Source organism: Equus caballus, chromosome 1 (genome assembly GCF_041296265.1).
Source record: "Equus caballus isolate H_3958 breed thoroughbred chromosome 1, TB-T2T, whole genome shotgun sequence".
Lineage (NCBI taxonomy): Eukaryota > Metazoa > Chordata > Mammalia > Perissodactyla > Equidae > Equus > Equus caballus.
Window position 1 is genome coordinate 134593693 of NC_091684.1, and position 22354 is coordinate 134616046.

Below are 22354 nucleotides of genomic sequence, written 5' to 3' on the forward strand. Positions count from 1 at the left end.
TTAGCACCAGCAGGTGGGAATTTCCTGTCACGGCACACATGTCACTGCTGCTGATGACCGTGAGATGAGCTAAATGTCCTGTGGATCCACATCACCTCCTCTGCCCTGCACGTCGGGGACCAGTGCCAGCTGGGAGCAAATCTTAGAGGGAGCAAACAAGGGGCATCCATGGGCTGCTGCCATTTGTCACACAGAAAAAAGGGGGCTAGGAGTACAAGGGAAGGGAGAGGTAGGGGAGCAATACGTCTCTGATCTTCTTCTATTTCCAAGGCACCTTTCAGTATCTCTTTGGCCTGAGAACCAGCACTGTTTCTCAGGGTCAAAAGAGGATGGACATGTCATCTCGGGCATCTGAGTGGCAGATGCCAAGTGTGTGTACATGGTGTGTATCCACAATGCAATGGAGAAAGGCTATCTTAGAACATTAAACAAAATAATATGGAAATCTAGAGAAAAAGACTCTTCAGTTTTGAATATATCAATCAACATTCTTTATGCCACGATCTAATGAGGATGTAAAAACTACCCTCATACATAATAGCTGATGCGGACCCTATTTGAAATGTGGTGATGATATCCTCACTCACTCAAGAAAACTACTGTGTGCTTGGTATGATGCCAGGCGCACAGGCTGGAAAGTGTACACTCAAGGAGATAGCCAGGCCAAGCAGAGCTGGGACAGAACGGTGTCCCAAATCACCGTGAGGTCCCACAATTACTTATTCCGTGCCTACCTGTGTCTTGCAGAATCAGGAATCAGGAAGGACTTGACAGAGGAGGCAAGATCTTGGAGTGTAAGCAGGAGTTTGCTGGCCAGATACCAGAGAGCAGTAAGGGAGGGAGACTGTTTGCCTCAGGTGGATCCCACAGACTGGAGGGGTGGAGGTGGGAGCAAAATAACTGGACTCTTTGGATGGACGGGTCCCTCCATCATGTCTGGTACAGAGCAGATAGAGACCCACTGAATGACCACCTGGATGAGTAAGTGGCAACCGTCAGGGAACTGAGGACTGTGTGAGCAGCGTGGAGGGTGAGCCGGCAAATGCCACATGCTTTTGTCCTTATCCCATCAAGCTGGTAACAAAATGCCTTACGGTCTCTGGACAGGCTACATTCCACGCTACTGGAAAGGCTGGGCCAGGCTATCTTTAAAGGCATGAAATGGAAGAGAATCTTTCACACAAGGCACCCTTGATGTAAAACCACATGACAACAATTTTTATCCCTTTTATAACTTTACCTTCTTTTTACCTAGTTCTGAGTGTATCTGGTTCCTTTAATGGGCCTCACACGACTCCCTAACTGGGAGAATGTTTCAGTAATAAGACATTCTGATCCTGAGTTCCTCTGTCAATTATGTTTCATACTGTTTACCTCTATGGTATAGATGGACAGAGCCGCACTAAAATGATTTTGGCCTTAACGCATAATTATCTCTAGCTTTCTGCCTTTGTCAAGACATATCCTACAGGCATTCAATTTTCCCTCACAAAGCTTATAAAAGAAGTTGGTCCAGTGACTCTCCAGTGCCCATTCTTTGCACGTGTATTAAGTATAAACACAATAAAATTTGCATAATGACACCTCCACAAATCAGCACCCTGGTCATCAAGTCATTACGGAACTGGCAGAGGTTCCAGGCAGAAAGAGGTTCATCCCCAAGAAGAAACAAAGATCTAAATTCTATTGTCAAATCCACTCAATCAATGCCCTTAGGAAAAGGTAAAAGCTTTCGAGGCAGTTGAGAAAGATTCTTCCATTTGCTAATTATATCAAAGTTTCCAAATGTTGTACACTCAGATGTGTCTCTTGAAAAAAAAAGAAAAAAAAGCCCCAAACCAATAATCTGCGGGTATCACACAGTTTCTCAGCTGCAGAAACTCCTTGGGGATACAGCCTTTCTGTTTCTGTGGCAGCCTCCCCTCAAAGAACAGCTGTTTTAGCTCACAAATAGGACTTTACTACAAACAGGATGCTATTACCATTTATATGAAGCAAATTCTAACTTCACAGTTGGCAGATGTGTCCTTGCGCTGGGGAGCTGTGCCACCTTGAAACAGAGAAGCAGCATCAATTTCTAACCCAGCGCATAATGCTGTCAGATAAGGGGTTTCTAACAGCACATTCCACATCTATCTTAACTTTGGAGTTCTCAAGGAAACAGGACCCTGGGTCCACTTCACAGTTCAGACTGATAGTGATATTGACCCCTCTGCACACAGCCGCACTGTGCTGTGACCCTATCAAAACCTTGTTTTTTAAAAACACCTAACTCCACCCTTCTCCCAAATCCTATGGCTCTATCTTTTCTTTTGTTTGGAGAGACGCCCACACTTCTAGAGTGTGGTCTCCCTTGTTGCTAGGAGTCAGTAAACCTGACTCTGTTGGGCTACAGGTTTGCTCCTGGTGGTCTCAGCTGATGGGGTTAGGATAAAGGGATACATACAGGATTAAGATTTTACTGGGAGAGTAGGAAGGGAGCTGTAGGGTTGGTGAGTGTGAAAGCTGGGCAACTAACACCCCAAGCCCCAAAGCCTGTTTTTTCCTGAGATCCTTAGATTTGAGAAGGAGTTTCAACCGGCATTCGCGTTAAGTGTCCCACAACCTGGACTCGTACGTCAACTTTCAGATCTTGAACCACATGAGCGTGTTCTGTGATTATTAGTGAACATGTTGTGCAGGAAAGGGTTAACTCACCAGGCCTGGGCTGCTCAGTCCCTGCACATTCCAGAGAAAAGCTTGTCTTCCGAACAGGCCCTTCGCCAGGGCTGGAAATAACCTCTGAAACCTTGGGATATTCTGCTGGTGGGAATGTTTTCCTATGTCTTGGGTCACGCTGTGTCAGGTTGACAAGACAGTTTCTGCCAACACTGTGGTTTACGGTCAAGGCCTGTTTTTGTATGCCTGAGTCCTCGGGCCATATGGTTCTAGTTTAACCTCTGGGTGCTAAAGGCTGAGTAGCTAATGTCAGGTGTGTGGGAGCTGCATGCCCACACGATTGAATCCCAGTAAACCCCCTGGACACCAAAGCTCGAGTGAGCTTCTCTGGTTGGCAATACGAGACGTATGTTGTCATACGTCACTGCTGGGAGAATTAAGCGCATCTCTGTATGACTTTCCTGGGAGGGGACACCTGGAAGCTGGCGCCTGGTTTCTTCTGGACTTTGGGCCATGTGCCTTTTCCCCTGCTGATTCTAATCTGTATCTTTTCACTGTAATATTATAACCATGAGATAGCAGCTTTTCTGAATCTTGCAATCCCTTCTTGTGGATCATCAAACCTGATGGTGAGGCCTGAGGTGTTGGGGACCTCTGACCCAGCATCATACTAATGAGTCATCTCATGGTCAGGCTCAAGGTTGGCAGGGTCAGCCGTGTCCCTTAGGCCCACCGCACATTCCTTGCTTGGGGATCTGCAGAGATGCTCATATCCCATACACGAGCTCACCTTTCCCACAGGTCGTCGAGCATTCTGTTGTCCCGAGCTGTTTCCAGTTGTGATCCCGGCTTCGCCGTGGGGGCTGTGGTGCTGGTGGCACCAAATTGTCTGGATGGTGGGAAGAAAATCTGTCTGGATGCCTGACCGGGAAGGGCTGTGCTGCTTCTGAGGTGAATATTTCAGGTGCCGCACCGTGCAGGTCTTCCTTCTCCTCATTCCTCTCTTTCTCTTCTCCCTCCTCCGCGCTCCTTCCTTCTGTGACCAGCTGGCCATTGAAGGGCTCCCCTAGCAGAGGCAAGAGCACACACGCACAGAAGTAAGACCGGACATTGAGTAGCACAGAGGAAATTGCTTCAACACTAGAAATTAGGCAGCATGAGATCATTTCTAATTCATAGCACACATATTTAACATAAGCAGATACTAATTTCCCTAATATTCAAAACATTATTAAAAATGGATAAGAAAAAGATGAACATCCCAGTAGGAAAAGTAGGCAACAGCCAATGGAGAGGAAATTCACATAAAAAGAAATACAGGCAGCCAAAAGTCATTTAAAAACGCTCAACTTCACTCATAATTTAAAAATTACATGTGAAAACAAGAACAACAGTGACAGCTCTATCTACCTAAGAATAAAGATTAGAAACTTTGGAAACCCTTAAATCCCAAACCCCTTGTTGAGGGTGTAGGAAAACACCTCATACACTCTAGGTGAGCCTGCAAATAGACACAAATTTTGGGAGAGCAATTTGGCAATATCTATCCAAATTTTAAATGCACGTGCCTTTTGACCCAGTGATTCACTTTCTAGGATATTCGTTGTATAAATGTTCCCATTCTTTCATATAAAGCTGTATGCACAAGTAGGGTTACTAAAGCATTATTTGAAATAGCAAACAGTAGAATGGACTTAAATGGCCACTAATGGTGCTGGTTAAAATAAATTATGTTACAACCACGAATGAGATACTATGTTATTTTTTAAAAGAATGAAGCAAATACATGTTGTGACATGGAGACAGACTCTGATATGTTGTCTGCTGAAACAACAAAAGCATAGTAGAATCCAGTTTGTGTACACACACACTCACACACAGATGTGGCAGGACACCTTTCGAGAGATTCATTTGTGTTTTGTTCTTTATCTTTGTTCCTCCTCCTCCCCTAGTCCAAGCCGCCAAGCCCTTAGATTTTCTTGCCTGGGGTTTTTGCAGGAGAGAAAGCAAGAGCTGCTGGAAGTCAGCACTCTTCCTTCTCACAGCGGAGGCCTGAGCTTTCAGTGAGGATGACGGTTCCAGAGGCGCCAGCAAGGGGAAGGAGGGAGGAAGATGCAGGCGGGAAAAGTGGAAAGTGCTTTTTGAGAGATGGTTCCAAGGTGGAGAGAGGCAGGAGTCTGAGGTCTTGGGTTTCCGGAGCACCACAGATTCTTAGCAGCGCCAGGCAGGGATCTTTACTCATATCTGGAGTGTATGGGAGGAGCCCCCATATTGACTGAGGTTGAATTTTCTACCACTTTCAAAGAAGTTTCAGGTTGAGGTTAGATTTAAGTTGACTTATGGAAAAGAATGACATGTCATGTTCCTTGTACACTTAGATTGTAGACAAGGATTCAAATTGGTTGTGAGCATCTTTGTAAATGCATAGAAAAGGGCCAGCAGAATGCCACCAAATCGTTAAGAGAGATTCCCTCTGGGAAGAGGTGAAGGGGATGAAGTTGGGGGACACTGCTTTTTTTAAATTGACTTTATTATTTTTCTTAGAGCACTTTTAGGTTCACAGCAAAATTGAGTGGGGAGTATAGAGAGTTCCCACATCTCCCAGCCCCCGCCCCTGCCCCCGCTTCGCCCACTATCAATGTTCCCCACCGAGCGGTGCACTTCTTATAAACGATGAGCCTGCGCTGACACACCCTTATCACCCGGAGTCCATAGTTTACGTTAGGGTTCACTCTTGGTGATGTACGTTCTATCAGTTTTGAAAAATGTATAACCACAAGTGTCTACTGTTATTAAATCACACAGAATGGTCCACTGCCCTGTGCTCTGCCTGTTCATCCCTCCCTCGCTCCCGGCCCCTCACAACCACTGATCTTTTTGTTGTCTCCACAGTTTTGCCTTTTCCAGGATGTAATATGGTTGGAATCCTACAGTATGTAGCCTTGTCAGATGGGCTTCTTTCACCTAGTCATATGCATTTAAGGTTCCTCCATGTCTTTTTGTGGCTTGTTAGCTCATTTCTTTTTGGCACTGAATAACATTCCACTGTCTGGATGCACCCAGTGTATTCATCCATTCACCTACTGAAGGACATCTTGGCTGCTTCCACGTCTTGGCAATTACAGGCAAGTTGCTTTTTACTTTATCTATTTCTATTTTGATTGAAGAATGCTCAGGTATGTATCATTTTAATACACAATAAGGAGGAAAATTCTAGAGTTGCTGTAGAACACAATTAAAATGTAGGGCTTTCTCCACCCTTTCACCAGTGCTTTCCTATTTAGCTGGCTAATTATAATACATCATGGTTTAAAATATTATACGCAAATCAGGCCAACAGTATCAAGACCAGGCATACCAACATAAAGGAGACCGCCCAAGATGTTAGTAGGCAAAAACATTTTTAAATCTTTTGAATACCTTGTATGTATTGGGCACTGTGCTGGATGGACACCTAATTTATTCAATACCCTCCCCTTCCCAAATAAAACAATTGAGTGTAGGTTTTTTTCCTCTCTATTTTGTAGACTGAGAATGTGTTCAGACAAGTTACTGACTTGCCTGAGGATGCACAGCAAGAAAGTGGCAGAGTTGGATTCAAGCTCTGGCCTCTTGACTCTGTTGATATGGAGGATGAAGCCTGGTCCAGAATGCCCTTCCGCACGAACTTTTTACAAGTGATCCCTTCTGGGCCTGCCCCATCCCAGGCAGCCAATCCCAGAACTCCACGCTACCTGTTAGCTGAGACCCACTGGGCTCGTCATCAATCATCATCACTCTGTTTGATTTCAAATAATCTGCCTGGTTGCCCCTATAAATCAGCAACAGACTTCAGTAATCCCAATATTTTGCCATCTGAACTTAGTTTCTAATGTTGTGCATTGCTCTTGGAAATGGCTTAAAAATTCTTTCAGCCTGAGTGTGCTGACTTGGAGTGTGGCCAATACACACATTCCACGTGCTGGGCACACCCCAGGCTGTTGACTCCAGGCAGCCAACTGTCCCCAACCCATGACAATCAGATGACCTGGTTATCCAATCAACAGCCCAGAGAAGGATGGACAGGACTTGCATCTGTCCCCTCACTTCCTGGGACAGGCATTGGACCAAGTAGCCTCCAGGGAGTATAACAAGCACAGGGCCTAGTCACACAGGCTGGCCTGAGGTCACGGTGGGACCCGGGCAAGTAACTTAACCTCTCTAAGCTGCCATTTCCTTACTCTGAAAATGAGGCCAATATGAATACCTCCCTCAGAGCACTGCTGTGAGAATTCCATGAGTAAATTTATGAAAAGGACTCGGCAGTGTCTGGCACAAGCAAGGGCTCAGTGCGTGTGAGCGATTATCATTAATATTTCTGCAGACCTTCCTGATCGAAAGACGGAAAGACAGTCTGCATTTGGGTGGTGGGCTCCATCATCATTTGGTAAAGAAACGTCTGCAGAGCCAGAGTGCCGGGCCACCCCCAGCAGCAGCCGAGCGAGAGCTGCCTGCTCTGGGTACCAGCAGAGCCCACGGCGAAGAGGCAGGTTGTCAGGTGTGACTCTTTTCTTACAGGTCAAAGTAGTGTTAATAGGAGCAAAAGGGGAGCAAGAGAAAAGGCGAGTGGCAGACAGAATAATAGCCCCCTGAAGACGCCTGTGTCCAAACCCCTGGACCCTGCAACGTGTTCCCTTATATGGCAGAAGGGATTTTGCAGTTGTGATTAAGTTAAAGATTTTGAGATGGAGAGACTTTCCTGGATTATCTGGCTGGGCTCAATGTTATATAAGGGTCCTTGTAAGAAAGACGCAGGAGGGTGAGAGTCAGAGAAGATGTGATGACAGAAGAGGGTCAGAGTCAGAGAGAGACTTGCAGGTGTCACTCAGCTTGCTTTGAAGATGGAGGAAGGGGCCATGAACCAGGGCATGCAGGCGGCCTCTTGATGCTCAAAAAGGTCAGAAACAGCTTCTCTCCTAGAGCCTCTAGAGGAGCATGGCCCACCAATGCCTTGATTTTGGCCCAGCAAAACCCATTTTGGACTTCTGACCTCCAGAACTGTAAGACAGTAAATTTGAGTTGTTTTGTGCTACTAAATTTGCAGTAATTTGGTACAGCTGCAATAGGAGACTAATATAAGGCATTTCAAAATGATGAACTAGAAAGAGAGACCCAGGATGTTCACCTCATTTTTGAATCAAGTGAATGAAACACTCTTATCAGTGAAGGTCCAGACAGATGGTGAAGCATCCTCTGGTCTCCAGGCCCACTGACTCTAAAGTATGCGTCCATGGGTTTTCTCTGTGTTGACTGAGAGACAGAGGGGAGATGCACAAGAAGAGGGGAGAGGGGGCTTTAAAAGGAAATGACACGAGTACTTGGCAGCAAAAGAGGATTTTACCTGGTCTCCTGTGAGGTGGCACCTGTGGGCTGATGGCGTTGGTCCCCATGATAACGTACTCGTAGTGGACTCCTGGGTTAGGCTGCTGGTGTATCATCTGACAACACAAAGGTCACGGTCACTGCACTAGCACGCATGCACAGCTCTTTCCTGCTGGCTCTGGTTTCAATGGTATACATGGCACTATCTATAAATGAGTGGGTTTGACTCATGTCCTAATAGTAGTCCCGTGACAGATTAGATGAAAGCTATTTCTAGATGGCTTTTCCTTATTTGCTTTTGAAGAATGAGGAACTTAGCCTTTGAAAGACTCAGCAGACAACTAGTCTGGAAGTCAAGATTTCATATATTCCAAATAGGAAGATAAGAGCAGTGGTACCAGAACCTTTCTGTTGGTTCGCAACCATCCCCTCCCATGGCTTAGATTTTGCTCAGTGCTCTCAAAACGTCCCAGATTCCTGTTTACACTACTGAGAACCCGTCTGAACACTAGGTGGCGAGATAGAGTCATGCAGAACCAGCCCAGGATTCTTTAGGCTCCTCCCACCAGGCTGGCTCAGGGAAGGTGTGCCCTGGCCTGCCCCCTCCCTGACTCCCTGGGTCCCATCCCTCTCATCCATGGAAAGCTCCAGAACGACAAAGAGGTGGGGTGAGGAAAGTCGGTATAAGGGAAGTAAGTCTCCTTGGGTCCTACTCTCTCAGGGACCGATGACAAAAACTGCACAGCACTGTGCAAGCCAGCAAGTGAGCACTGGGACCTGAACACAAAATAAATCAGCCTGGTACAGCGGAGTAAGTCTCTCCCTCTTGGTTCTGGAGCACAAAATCCTTTGTTCCAGGGCTTTCATGGTGGGAAGTGGGGTGGTGGGCTAAATGGAGCAGCAGAATGAGAATCTGCAGTTAAATATGAGCCAGGCAAGGAGACACTGTCACGTTGCATATCTCTGTCTCTACTGCTTTATAAGGGGCTCTCCTGGTGGCTAGCTGTGTAACCTGGAGCAAGTCCCTTCATCTCACAGTTTTTGATTTCTTCATCTGGAGAAGGAGGAGGTTAGAATCACAGCTGATCTCTTAGGTCCTTTGGACTACAAGTGTCTCTGAGTCACTCCTGCACAGGTGGGTCCTGTTTGGTTCATGAGCGCGTCTATTCTTTCCACTGACACCATCATCTCTTACTCCCTCCCTGCTTGGGAAATGGGGCTTCCATTCTATAAATCACCTGATGGAACGCAGACATGAGAACCACTGGGCTCCTTACAGCCAGAACTGTCATGCCCTCAAGGGACGTGGTGGTGTGACCTCAGGGTCCCACTTTCTACCCCAACCCTCTCACTTCTCTTTTCACACAATCTGACAGTCGGTCTGAGGCTGGAAACCCTCTCTCCCTCTTCTGTGCCTCTTCTGCACAAGCATTCTGCCAGTGCAAACCTTGTCCAATTATTTATGAAATTATTGTTGGCCACCACATCCTAGACCACCCACGTGGGCCTTAACAACCTGGGTTTTTACTCCCGATGCCATTTGAAACTTACCCTGAGTCCAGCAACCAACTGGACAGTCTAAAAAAAATATTCAAAATTATAACAAGGCTTGCTTTATAGTTTTTAGTCCACGAGCCACAAGGCCCAAGAGGAATGAACAGTTAATATTTACAATATTTATAAAACTCTAACATAGCAAATATCATGTAGACTAGCGTGGCTTTGGAGATGGTAAGAGAATGTACATCTATGGCTGAGCTCATTCTTTTTATCAATACGTGATTTCGAGCTTTTATTTCTTGTCAACTTTTGTTTCCTGAACTTTTTAAGAAGACTGGATTCTAGTTGTTTCTTTTAAAAATAAGGACCATTTTTAACTCATGGGCAATTTAGTTTCTCGTCAAATAAATCAAAGTTCTGTCTTCTGTGAAGCAGGGAACTTCTAGTAAATCTCTGTATTGGTTCTGTGTCATCTGGAGTACTCTGGAGCTCTAGTTTCTTCATTTGCTTTAATAGAATTTGAAGAGAGCTGGGAACTGCAGTGGTCTTGTCTTGCTTTAGGCAGATGCTTTCTTTTGCCATAAAAAGAAAACATGCCAAATTAGCATTAGGAGGAAAGTGCTTGGAGGAGATCCAGTGCTCATGAAATAAAGGATATGTTTTGCCTCTGATTTGGTTCAACAAGTAAAATTGGTTTTACTGAGTCAATAAACTCTGAGTATAATAAGCATCTGGTAGAGTTTTCTATGAGCCAGGTACATTTGGAGGTGAATGGCAAAGACGAACACCAAGCATTTAAGGGCCCCTCAAAAGGCTCACTCAAATGGTTTTACTGAGGATGGGCAATGATGTGTCGCTTATTTGTTCTAAGTGTGGCCCTTAGAAGCAACAAGATAGAAAATCCAGAGAACAGTCCAGAAACATCCAAACTCACATAGACATCCAAGATCTCATTAGTGGGACCTTCGGCCAAAAAGGACTCTCCAGCAGTGCTCGAGATCTCATTTGGACGCTTGTAGGTGAACATCGTTCCTCCACCCTCATATTTTCCAGGCCGGTCAATTGCCCAGTTCCCGTTGATGATGGAGCGGCCAGAACGACTTCGCAAGGCTGTTGAGAAAAATGAGACAGTGGCTTGGGTAAGCCCTGAGTGTACACAAGAAATGGAACTGCTCCCCCCCCCCCCACCCCAGGTGCAGGCTTATTCATTCATCACATTTCTGGTTAGGATCCACTACGTGCCAGGGACTGGTCTACGCCCTGGGGCAGGACAAGGCATCTAGATCACATCTCTTTGAGCTTAATCACTTCTTCAACCCACTTCAATACCTTTCACCATTTGGGCTTAGTAGAGAAATGAAGGATGGGAGTGGTTAGGAGAGAAGAAAAGTGGAAAACCAGGGAGAAAGGAGAAAGTTGAGGAGGCAGATAAGAGGGAGAGGGAAGGGAAACTGTTGTGTTCCATTATCTAGGTGAGAGCTTGCATACTGGCAGTTCATGAGCTGGTTTTGGCCCACAGATGGGCTTAGTTTGGCCTTTGTAGTATTTTTTTAAAAAAATAATTGAACCTAAATTCAAGAATTGGGAATTTTCACAAAAAAATTTAGAGTTCTATCTTCTCTTGTAAAACAAGAAGACATGTTAACATTGGCTCCATTCCCTCAAGACAGCAATCAGTTGGAGCTGTTGGGGGAATGTCCCTTTTTAGATGCGGCCTGCAAGCCCTGTTTTGCCCTAATCCCCATCACTCCCTATTACCCCCCAACACTGAGGCTAAGTCTTTCTTTATTAGCCATTGATTGATGAATATGGATTATTTAGTTCATTTATGACCATGCTTGCACTGTTATTTTTCTTATGGAATAAATTTTTTCTTACAATTCTTCCTATGTGTATGTCTACTACAAGTGGCAAAGCTAAAGATAGGCCAAGAGCATCACATGATTTTCTCCTACCTGGTCACCTTCATTTATTTATATTACCTTCCTGATTTCTGTGGGCTTTTGAGGCTGTTATGTTAAATACTTCCACATACACTGTCAAAATTAGTCCTCACAACATTGCTAAGCAGATGCCTATTCCCATCTTTCAGAGAGTGGTTTAGGGGCCAGAGGGAGCTTGTTCAAGTTCATGAAGACGGTAAGTGACAGAACTATGATTTGGAGTCCACTCTCAGGAGCGAGGTAAGAAAGGAGGAGGGGCAAGGAGTCAGAGTTAATGAGAGAAGAAAGGACAGCATGTGAGAGATGATTTTCTTCCCTTAGACATGTGGCACTTTGAAACCCACAAGCCAATGGCAGGCTGGGTTTAAAGGAGATCCTGTTGTAAGCGCCATGTGCATAGTGGGCCTGTGATGATCACTGGCTCTTTGTGCTTTCACTTAAGAGAGTTTCTAAATTTAATTTTTTATAATGCATCATGGAAAAATGTATACATAAATAAGAGTAGTGATAACATTATAATAAACCTCTATGTACCCATCACCCAGCTTCAACAATTATCAACTCATGGCTTATCTTGTTTCACTGTGAAAATCCCAGGCCCTATTTAGCTTTACATTTTTCAGGAGATGTCTCTAAAACATAAGGACTTTTTGTTTCTTAAACCCATTTCCAGCATTGTTTCTACAATGGAGTCAGAAGCTGCTCGAAGGGGTAGAAGAGCCTTCAATTTCGAGGCTGGCCTCCCTGCAGACTCTATGCCTGCTTCGCTGGTTGCCATGGCTTCCACAGCTGGGAGACCACAGCTGTGGAAGAGTGACTACACAATTATAAAATCAATTCAAATTATTGAGTGGCAAAGATGGGTCAAGAGTAGAAGAACTGAGAAGAACAGGTTTGGGGCTGTTTTCTATCAAAAACCACACTTCTTGACAGTGGTCCCTACAGTGTCACCATTTCCTCACTTCTCCTTCATGTCTCAGCCATCTCCCATCTGACTCCTGCCCCTATCATTCCATTGAAACAATTCAAATTAATGTCACCAACACCTTCATGGTGCTAAATCCAATGGGCATTTCCCAGGCCTCCTCTTACTAGACGTCTCAGCAGCATTTGGCACTACTGACCACTCCATCTTATTTGAGACATTCCTTCACTGGTTTCTGGGACACCACACTCGGCTTGCTTCCTCCTGTTCTCGGGCTGCTCATCTGTTCTTTCTTTTCTGTCTCATCTTTCTCTATTTGGCCATTCAATATTAGTGTTCCTTAAGGATTAAGAGTAGACCCGCTTTGGGTGCTGTACTCCTTTCATAAGCAATTTGATCTATGACCATGACTTTAACTACTATATTCCAGTGACTTCCAAATTTATGTTTCCATTTCAGACTTTTCCTTTGGTCCCAGACTTTTATATCTAATTGCTTACTTGACAGCTTCACTCAGATATGTTGTCTAAGATTGAACTCATCCTTGACCTCTTCCAGTTTCTAATTTCAGCAAATGGCACCACCATCCATCTAATTAGAAACCTAGGAATCATCCTGGACACCTCCTCCCTTCCTTATCCCCTATATCTAATTTATCATCACATTTTATTTGACTTTCTCCATATTTCTTGAACCTACCTGCTTCTCTTCATGTCCACTGCCTTAATCCAGGGTCAAGCTACCAGCAAATCTCATCTGGATTCACTCAAAAACCCTACTATTGGTCTTCCTCTTTCCCTTTTCAGCCTGAGTTATCTTTTCAGATTTGATCACCAACTAGAGCTCAAAATCCTTCAATGGCTTTCTATGTCTCTAAGAGAAAAAACTCCACATCATTAGTGGGGCCAAGGCCCCAGGTGACATAATTCAGCCTCACCCTAAGTCACTGTCCTTCTCTCTGTGCTCTGTTCCTTGGCCTTCTTTTAGCTCATCTCATACATCGCAGTCCCTCCACCATGCTGTTCCTTTTTCCAGAAATGCTCCCCCAACCCCAAATCCTAATCGTTCTTTAGACAACAGCTCCTCGGGGCGGTCTTCTCCCACCCCCATTCCCGCCTGTCTCTTCCCTCACATGCTCTCAGAGATACAAGAGCCTCTCCTTCAAGGTACTAACTCTGTCTGTACACAGCCCCATTGGGAGCATGATCTGATTGAGGTGTGTCTCCCACTGCACCGGAGGCTCCCAAAGGGCAAAGACACTGGTGTTTCCTCACCCTTATGGCACAGGTGCCCAGCCTAGTGTTCACCACACAGTAGGAACTTAATGTTTGCTGAATGCAGAAATAGGTAGGAGAAATAGGCAAGCAGCTCAAAAGAAAGATAGGCAAAGAATGATAAACAGGCAATTCACAGACAACCAAGTATGAGTATTCTATAAGTCAATGAAAAGATACTCTACCTTACTTAGGATTTAAGAAATGCAAATCAAAACCACCATGGGATGTTCTTGACCCATTAGATTGTCAAACATTTAAAAAAATGTGATAACTGCCAGTATTGACAGATTTGTGAGAAAGCAAGCACCCATAACATTGTTGGTGGGAATGTAAACCAATTAAACCATATTGGAGAGCAATTTTGTTACATTGTTAAAACTTTAAGTGCCCATATACTTGACTCAAGAATTCTACTTTTAGGAAACTACTTGGAGGACATACTTCTCTACATATATAGAAGTGTTTGTAACAAGGACATTCTCTGGAGAACTTTTTTTAAATAGAGAAAAACTAAAAACAAACTAAATGGGGGCCAGCCCCATGAGGGAGTGGTTAAGTGCACGTGCTCAGCTTTGGCGGCCTAGGGTTTTGTTGGTTCAGATCCTGGGTGCTGAGGTGGCGTCGCACATAGCACAACCAGAAGGACTGACAACTAGAATATATAACTATGTACGGGGGGGGGGGGGTGGGGGGGAGGGGGGGCGCTTTGGGAGAAGAAGAAGAAGAAAAAGAAGAAGAAAAAAGGAAGATTGGCAACAGATGTTAGCTCAGGTGCCAATCTTTAAAAAAAAAAAGCAAACCACAACCTAAATGTCCATTAGTAGAGGATTGCTTAAGTGATTTTTCATACTGGATATCCATGCAATGGGGAAACCATGTGGCCTTAAAAACAATGGGATAGGACTGTGTGTGTGGGTATGGGAAGAACTCCATGATACATTTTTAAATGAAACAAAAATGCAGAACAGTAGTGTTTGGTATGATCTCATTTGTGCATACTTTTAAACAAAAGCATATACATAAAACATGTAGGCACGTGCAGAAAACTTTTTAGAGAAAGACAGCCATAAAACTGTTAACATTTGGGGACAAGAACTGGGGGTTTAGGTTGGGATGGGAGATGAGAAGGGAGATATTTATTTCCCATTTTATGTCTTTTTACCATGATTTAAAATTTGTTTTACCATATGCACAAATTACTTTCTTTAAAGTTTTAAAATTTTTAATTACTATAAATGTCATGGTACAAGCAGATATCCCTGAAGGATATATGTATTTTCCCCTTTCTATATCTTCTCCTAAAATCTCATTCAGAGCATCAAGAGCTCAGAATTGAGGTACGTTCTGGCTAAAGTTTTATTGCTCTTAATGGCAATTTTGTAGAAGAGATTATTATCTGGAAACCAAAAAGTCCATAAAAGAGCCCTTTGGAATACTGCATAGCAGAGAGCTGCAGGGGCCTCCCAGGAAATAGAACCTTGGGGCCCTGCCTCTTTTTACCATCCACTGCTGTTACCCACGCACCCCATCTAAAGGTTTGGGTGAATCTTTAACTGGATAATAGCAAAGCATAAAAAGAAGCCATATCAGATCTTTGGCAGACATGGTCCTTACTCCATGTGCCCATGAGTTAGCCTCTGAAACAGCTCTGAAACTAGCCCCCACCTGGCCTTGCATATCAAAAACAGTTGCATCTACAATTTATGTGCCTGTAAGCAATTCCACGGCTATTAATGGTGTCCAGAACTACCCCACAAAAAGGTGCAGGTGACTCATGGCTCTTGCTAGTGGGTGTGTTCACTGAACGTCAAGCTTGGGCAAAGCCTGTTTGCAAGGCAACCTCACTGCTGTGTCAATATGAGGAAATCTCTACTCTCATTTGACATCTGGGTTTTATTCCAGTTTTAGTTGTCAATACTGAACACATGTATTTGGCCTAAACTATCTGCACCAACGATGCCCTTCTCCAAGATTCATATAGGAAATGCTTACCTATCCAAGCCCTGCTTCTCATACACTTTACCCCACAATCTTAATTCCCGTTGTTGACGACCCAACCACTTTGCTCCCACAACCAAATAAAGAAGGCAGCTTCCTTAAAGCAAACAGATTCACTGTCATCTAGATGTCTGTTTCTTCCTTTGGAAAATGAAGGTTAAGTTCCTTCTACTAGCAAAATTCCAAGCTTCTTAATGTTTCCACAGTTCTCAGAAGCTTTCTTGGAAGTGTAGCACACAAACTCCAGGGCAAAGGGGTCAGACATCACTGGCCACCATAACAATGCTAGCTGGAGGCCTGCAGCCCTGCAGCCTATCTGTGAGCTCCCACGGATGCCCACATGTGGGCACAAACAAGTGAGACTCAGAATATGTGAGCTAATCTGCATACCCTGAAACTGGAACACAACTATTCACTTCATACTACCACCTTGGGGGGGCTGTCAGTTGCATGTCTATGCTAGCATTCCTTCCATTATTGATGTAGGCAACAACTCACAAGAGTGTTAGCAGGACAGCGCCTTTGTCGTCGACAGAAATCACATACATACTCATATGACATTACAGATGTCACAGATATTTTGAAATACTCTTTAAAAACTCATCACTATTTTGAAATTACAATGGTTATTAAACCCTCCATGACATCACCTATTTTAGTGTTAAAGAAGCACGTTACTATATTGCCACTTTGTTTTCTAAAAATATTTTGATAATTACATTTCAGTATAATTAGTTTCCTTTGTACTCTTCTGTATATTATTTTATGGATTTAAAAATGATGTTCTGAGAGGGTATCCACAGACGGCCAAAAGAGTCCATGGCACAAAAAGGTGAAGAATCTTGGTCTAACGCTTTATGGTTTTCAAAACACAAAGGAACTCACATAATATAAATACCAATCTTATAAGGCAAGTAGGAGACATATTACCTTTCTTATATAGATGAGGAAATAGGCTGAGAGAGATTAAGGTGCTTGCTCAAGGTCACAGACTATTCAAGTACAGGACTTGAACTTTGATGCTCTGATTCCATATTCTTTCCAGACACCAGCAGTTCTTAAAGTGTGGTCCTTGGACCAGCAGCATCTAAATCTGCTGGAATCTGGCTAGATGTGTAGGTTCAGCTGGCTGAATCAGAAACTCTGGGGTAGGGTCCAGCATTTGGGTTTAACAAGCTCTCCAGGTGGTTGTGGTGCATTTAAAGTTGGAGACCCACTGCAGGACACCTTCCCTCATCTTATTTTTGAGTCCTGATAGAAAGAGAAGCCTTCTCAATCACGGGAGGAACGGTTTCACTTCTCATGTTCTGGCGCTGCCTGGGCAACAGGGCAGACACTGAGAGCAGAGAGGCAAAAGGGCCAGTCTGGGGGTTGTGGCCTTCATTCCGCCCTACTACTGAAGCTCTCATAACACCCTCCTGCCCTGCCTGTGAGCAGTTAGGATTCCCAGAGCCCACTTTCCCATGGATTTCGAGTTATCAGCAATCAGTCCTAGAGGATGCCTATAACTGTGTGTCTTTATACGCAAAGCCTAAGCCATCAAGGGTTTAGACTGAGGCTAACCCCTGTGGGGGGAAGAATCTAATTCAACTCAACAGGAAATTATATCAAGACACCGAGTAAGCCCACACACTGTACCGTTAAATACTAGGATGCCTGGTTTTTCCCATTACTGACACTGGATGTGTCTTACAACAGAAAAGCAGTAGCTGCCAAGCACGTGATTACGTTCTGATGTGCAGTAGTTGTTATTTCCTGAGCACATGTGAAGTTGGCCTGATTAAGTCATTTCAGATGAGTTAATTGCACTGGCAGCCCAATCAGTAGCTGCATTAATTTTCTTTTTCTTTTTTTTAAACTAGGATGTAACGTATATAGTAAAGTATTGAAATCATAAGTTTATAGCTTGATGATTTTATATTTGTATTATACCTGTGTTACTACTACTTGAATAAAGATATAGACCATTCCAGCCCCCCAAAAGGCTCCTTCCTGCCCCCTCAAAGTCATTACCCTTGTCCCCACAAGCCTCAAGGATTACCACTACTGTGCTGTCTAGCACTATAGTTTTGATGCTTCTTAAATTTCATATAAATGGAATAATGCTGTATGTACTCTTTGTGTTGGATATCTTTTACTTAACTTTAGGTCCATAAGATTCATCCACATTGCTGCATTTATCAGTAATTCATTCTTTTTCATAGCAATTTAGTATTACATTATATGAATATACCATGATTTATTTACTTTTTCTTTTATTGATTGACTTTTTTTAAAAAGGTTGGCACCTGAGCTAACATCTGTTGCCAATCTTTTAATTTTTTTTCTTCTCTCTCCTTCCCCCCGAAGCTCCCCAGTACACAGTTGTATATTCTGGTTGTAGATCATTCTAGTTGAGCTTTATGGGACGCCCCCTCAGCGTGGCCTGACGAGCGGTGCTAGGTCTGTGCCCAGGATCCGAACCAGCGAAACCCCGGGCCACTGAAGAGGAGTGCGCGAACTTAACCACTCGGCCACTGGGCCAGCCCCTGATTGACTTTTGAGTTGTTTCCAGTTTGGGGCTCTTATGAGTAAAGCTGCCATATAAACATTCTCGTATGTTTTTGGTGGACGTAAGTCCTCATTTCTGTTGGGGATATACCCACAAGTTGCATTGTGGGGCTACAGGTATATCTATGTTCAGTTGTAGTAGGGGCTGCCAAACATTTTTCCAAAGTGGTTGAACCCTGGAGCTGATGTTGTTGGGAGCCAGGGATCTCACTGTGGAAAAGGAGATATACAAATATGGGATGGGGGAAGGCAAAACAGAACTCTGTGGGATGGACTTGAATTTGAGATAGTGTGAATTCATGATCTTGAAATTATGTATATGGATGTCTCTGTACATGTTTATATGAACATGTATATATGTATATTTATGGGAGTGTGCATATGCTTATGTATGTATACGCATATGTATATATATATGCATATGTTTCCTAGCTCTCTCTGTTAAGACGGCTAAGAAGCAAAAACACCCCCACTACCCATCAGCCTACCTAGCACCTTAGTCTCAAATACCATTTCACATTAAAAGGCACCATTTTCTGGAGAAGTGACTAGTTCCAGGGACAGGCCAGGGTAGGTACAAGATAAGCCTGGAAGCAAGGAAGTGTTCACAAAAACGACGGGGACATGTCACATATGCTTCCTACTCACCCAATCTGGGGCACTTTGAGCATCCAAAGAAGTACAGTAATGAATTATAAATGATTGGAAAAAAGAAAATTCATGAGTTCATACCAATAACAAGTATATAGATAAATACATGGGGGAGAAGGGAGAGTTCTTGCCAATGAGAGATTTCGAGGGCCCACTGATGAATATGGAGGGAGTGCTGGAGGTGAAAATCATTTTGCAATCATCATGGTAAAGACTGGATTGGGCAAGAATCAGCAATCGACACTAAACATTGGGGGAAATTTTGATGTGGGGCAGGATATTCCTTTGGTCTTATTGACTCTTCAGACTACTTATTAGTTGCAAATGAGAAAAAGAAAGAAAATTATCCAGGGAAGAAACTGGGCAACACTTTACCAGGTGATCAAAATTAACATCACCAGTGAGAAAAAGTGGACCTTGTATACCTCCTGATGTGGCGCCTTGAAAAGGACACACCATCACCTACGCAGTCTTCTGGCCAAAAGCACATAATTTCATCAATGAGGAATATTATATTTTTTAAAAAGGGGGGGACTCTATCCGTCAAAAATGTCAATATCATGAGAGACAACTGACAAAACTGGAATATGGACAGTAAATTAAATACTTTTAAGTATTGTATCAATGTAAATGTGTGAGCTTGCTAGCTATAATAAGAGAATATTCCTATTCTTAGGAAATACTCACTGAAACTGAGGGATTTATGGGTGAAGAACTATGATATACATAACTGACCCTCAAATGGTTGAAAGGAAAAAAAATATAGGTGACTCTGGATAAAGAGAATACAGGAGCTCTTGTATTATTTCTATTTCTGCAGCATTTTATGAATTTCAAATTATTTTCAAATAAAAAGCTTTTAAAAACACAAGTTGACTTCTTTTCCCTCAAATCCTCATGCCTGCATCCTACCTCCCCAGAGACCTGGATTTCGGTGGTTGGGGTGCAGCCTGGGCATTGAGTGGTTTCCAAGCTCCCAGGTAAGACGAACGTACAGTAAGGGCTGGACTAGATAACAGAATTTCCAAAGCTGGCAGAAGTTGCTGCCATGGATTCCCGCATCCTCAATCACCTCTCTTGTCGTTCCACATCTGTTTTTCAAGAGCTTCAAGCTTACGTTTAAGAGATAACTGCTGGAAATACATAATTTGACTAAACAACATGTATAATCAAACAAGAAATTCAGACAAAGCCCTAGTAGTCTTTAATATGCTTTGAACTTCTGTTGATATGTCTAAACACGCTAAAGGAAGGCCATGCACACAGACCACACAATACATCTTATCACTGGCATGGTCTATAAAACTGCCAAAGGCCTGAAGAGGTTCAGAATATGAAGAAGGCTTAGAGTCTAACTTTGATGGCGGTAGAAAGAAGTATCATCTGTACATAAATATGTGTATATTATGGCTGGATTCTGTTAAGTTTATTTCTCTATACTCTATTATATATTTATATACCGGCCTCCCTTGCTAGAAGGTGACTGCTTTAATGGCAGATACTGCGGCATACATTTTTGTCTTGCTACTTGGCTCTTGGTTGGCACTTAATAAATGCTTGTTGAATAGAAGTAAATTATGAGCTGTCTTGTTCTGACCTATCTTATTTTAACCTTGGACTTCAGATAAGAGATTTGTGGAGACTCCTTAAAGTCTTGCTGATATCTGGATACTACTGTTTAAGAATTCCAGTCTCAAAAATGTCGTTTGGTCATTCCTCCTGACCAAAATGGTAAACACATGTAGTGATGCATAAAAATTCTTTTCAAAAGAAGTGTAAGCCTTTCTTTTCAGGTAGATCCAGGTCTAGTTTGATAAAGTGTGCAAATTATGGTTTCTCTTGAGCAAATATATGCACATATCACATAGTGATTTTTCAGTTCAGATTTGCTTTAGCATTTTGGGTTTGGATAGAATCAAACCTGTGTGATTTTCTAAAACAGGATGGAACACATTTGGACTGAAAATCAGAGTTTCAGAGAAAGAAGGCTGGCTTTCTCTTTGGCACTCTATAATCACAGGTTGGGAGGGGTTTCAATAAAGGGAAATGCCAAGTCTTTGTTCTCATTTCATTGCTAAATTATAGCTAAGTACGGCTAATTCTCATTCTTTAAAATATTAACATGTGATTTATTTTGACTGCAAATTTCCTTTGAATTGTTACTAACTATAAAGAAAGTTTGTGTGTTTTTAAGTCCCAAATAATGTTGTGTGAAACAGATCCCATCTACGGTTTAAGTAAGAAAGTAAACTGGGCAAAGAAGTATGGGGGCTGCAAGGATAAGACACAGCCCGTCACTTCTGGAGCTCAGACACAAGCTAATAGACGTGAATGGAGAGGCTGGTAAAATTTCCCTGGGAGTGTAGAGGATCTCGGAGAGGAGGTGGCATCTGAGCAGGAATTTGCAGGGTGAGGGGCAGGCAGTTCACTAGGCAGAGGACGAAGTCGGGGGGGGAATGTGAGGGTGAAGGGAAATGGCATTGGGGTCAAGGGCATGGACAAAGGCAGACACAGGAAAGGGTCTGAGCTTTGGAGGGCTGGGAAAATTCTGGTGCGCCAGAAAAGGGGCAGGGGCTGGAGCAGAATGGGGGCTGTGGACTGAGAGCCCCTGGAAATGAGGCTGGAAGGGGAGACGGTGGGCGGACTGTGAAGGCTGGAGTGTGGGCACTGGGGAGACATGAAAGGTTTTTGGTCAGGAGAGTGACAGCTGAGATCTGGGTTTGGAGACAACACTGGCTGCCGAACACGAAGTCCAAGTTCATTCACACCGCAGTTCCTGAGTCCCTGCCGTCCTCCTCCGGCTCACGGGGAACACCCGCTCTGCCATGGCAGCCGTCTTGGGGCCTCCCTCCCCGACCTTACCTAAAGATAAACCCAGCATCTTTCTCACCCTACATGAGCCTGCTTCCTAATCCCTCCTCTTTTATAAAAAAATTATTCTCCCATTACTCAGATTCAAGTTTTGGCAATCATCTTTGGCTCTTTCTATCTTCCTTTCCCCCTAGCCAATCACTCGTCAGGCATATCATCTCCTCCTTTGAACTGCTGCCTAGTTGATCCCCTTTCCTCCTCTGCTCAGTCACCTCTTGCATCGAGATTCTCTTTGCCTCAAACCTGGACCATGGCAGAGGCCTGATCATGGATCTCCCTGGACGCTACCCTACATTGATCTTCCTGAAATACTGCTTTCCTCCTGTCTCTCCTCTGCCTCCAAATTTCCATGCCTAAAATATAAAGCTTACCCTCCTTTGATTCATAGTCAAGGTCTTGTGTGTTTTGACCCTACCTTCTACCACCTCACACAGCCCCCTTGTCTGCATTCAATCAAGTATGGAAAATGTTGGTAATTTGTGTCTCTGCTTTTAAAAAAAAATTCTACTGTGATTTTTCATAGGGCAGGAGCCCTGTCTTACTTAGTACCTGAAAGAAGATGCTCAGTAGATGTTTTCAAATAATGCTAGTGTCCTCTCTCATCCGGGGGGTCCTGTTCA

General features: G+C 43.7%; 1 protein-coding gene across 5 annotated transcripts in view; it reads right to left on the reverse strand.

Moving 5' to 3' along the window:
* Window positions 1-22354, reverse strand: part of THSD4 (thrombospondin type 1 domain containing 4) — a 551036-nt gene that overhangs the window by 29329 nt on the left and 499353 nt on the right. For all 5 annotated transcript variants that reach the window (XM_023654498.2, XM_023654473.2, XM_070234557.1 and 2 more), the window contains 3 exons: window positions 10454-10629; window positions 8039-8135; window positions 3449-3724 (listed from right to left, as the gene is read on the reverse strand). In XM_023654498.2, coding sequence (XP_023510266.1) covers window positions 3449-3724; window positions 8039-8135; window positions 10454-10629 — 549 coding nt within the window. The remainder of the gene's footprint in view (window positions 1-3448; window positions 3725-8038; window positions 8136-10453; window positions 10630-22354) is intronic.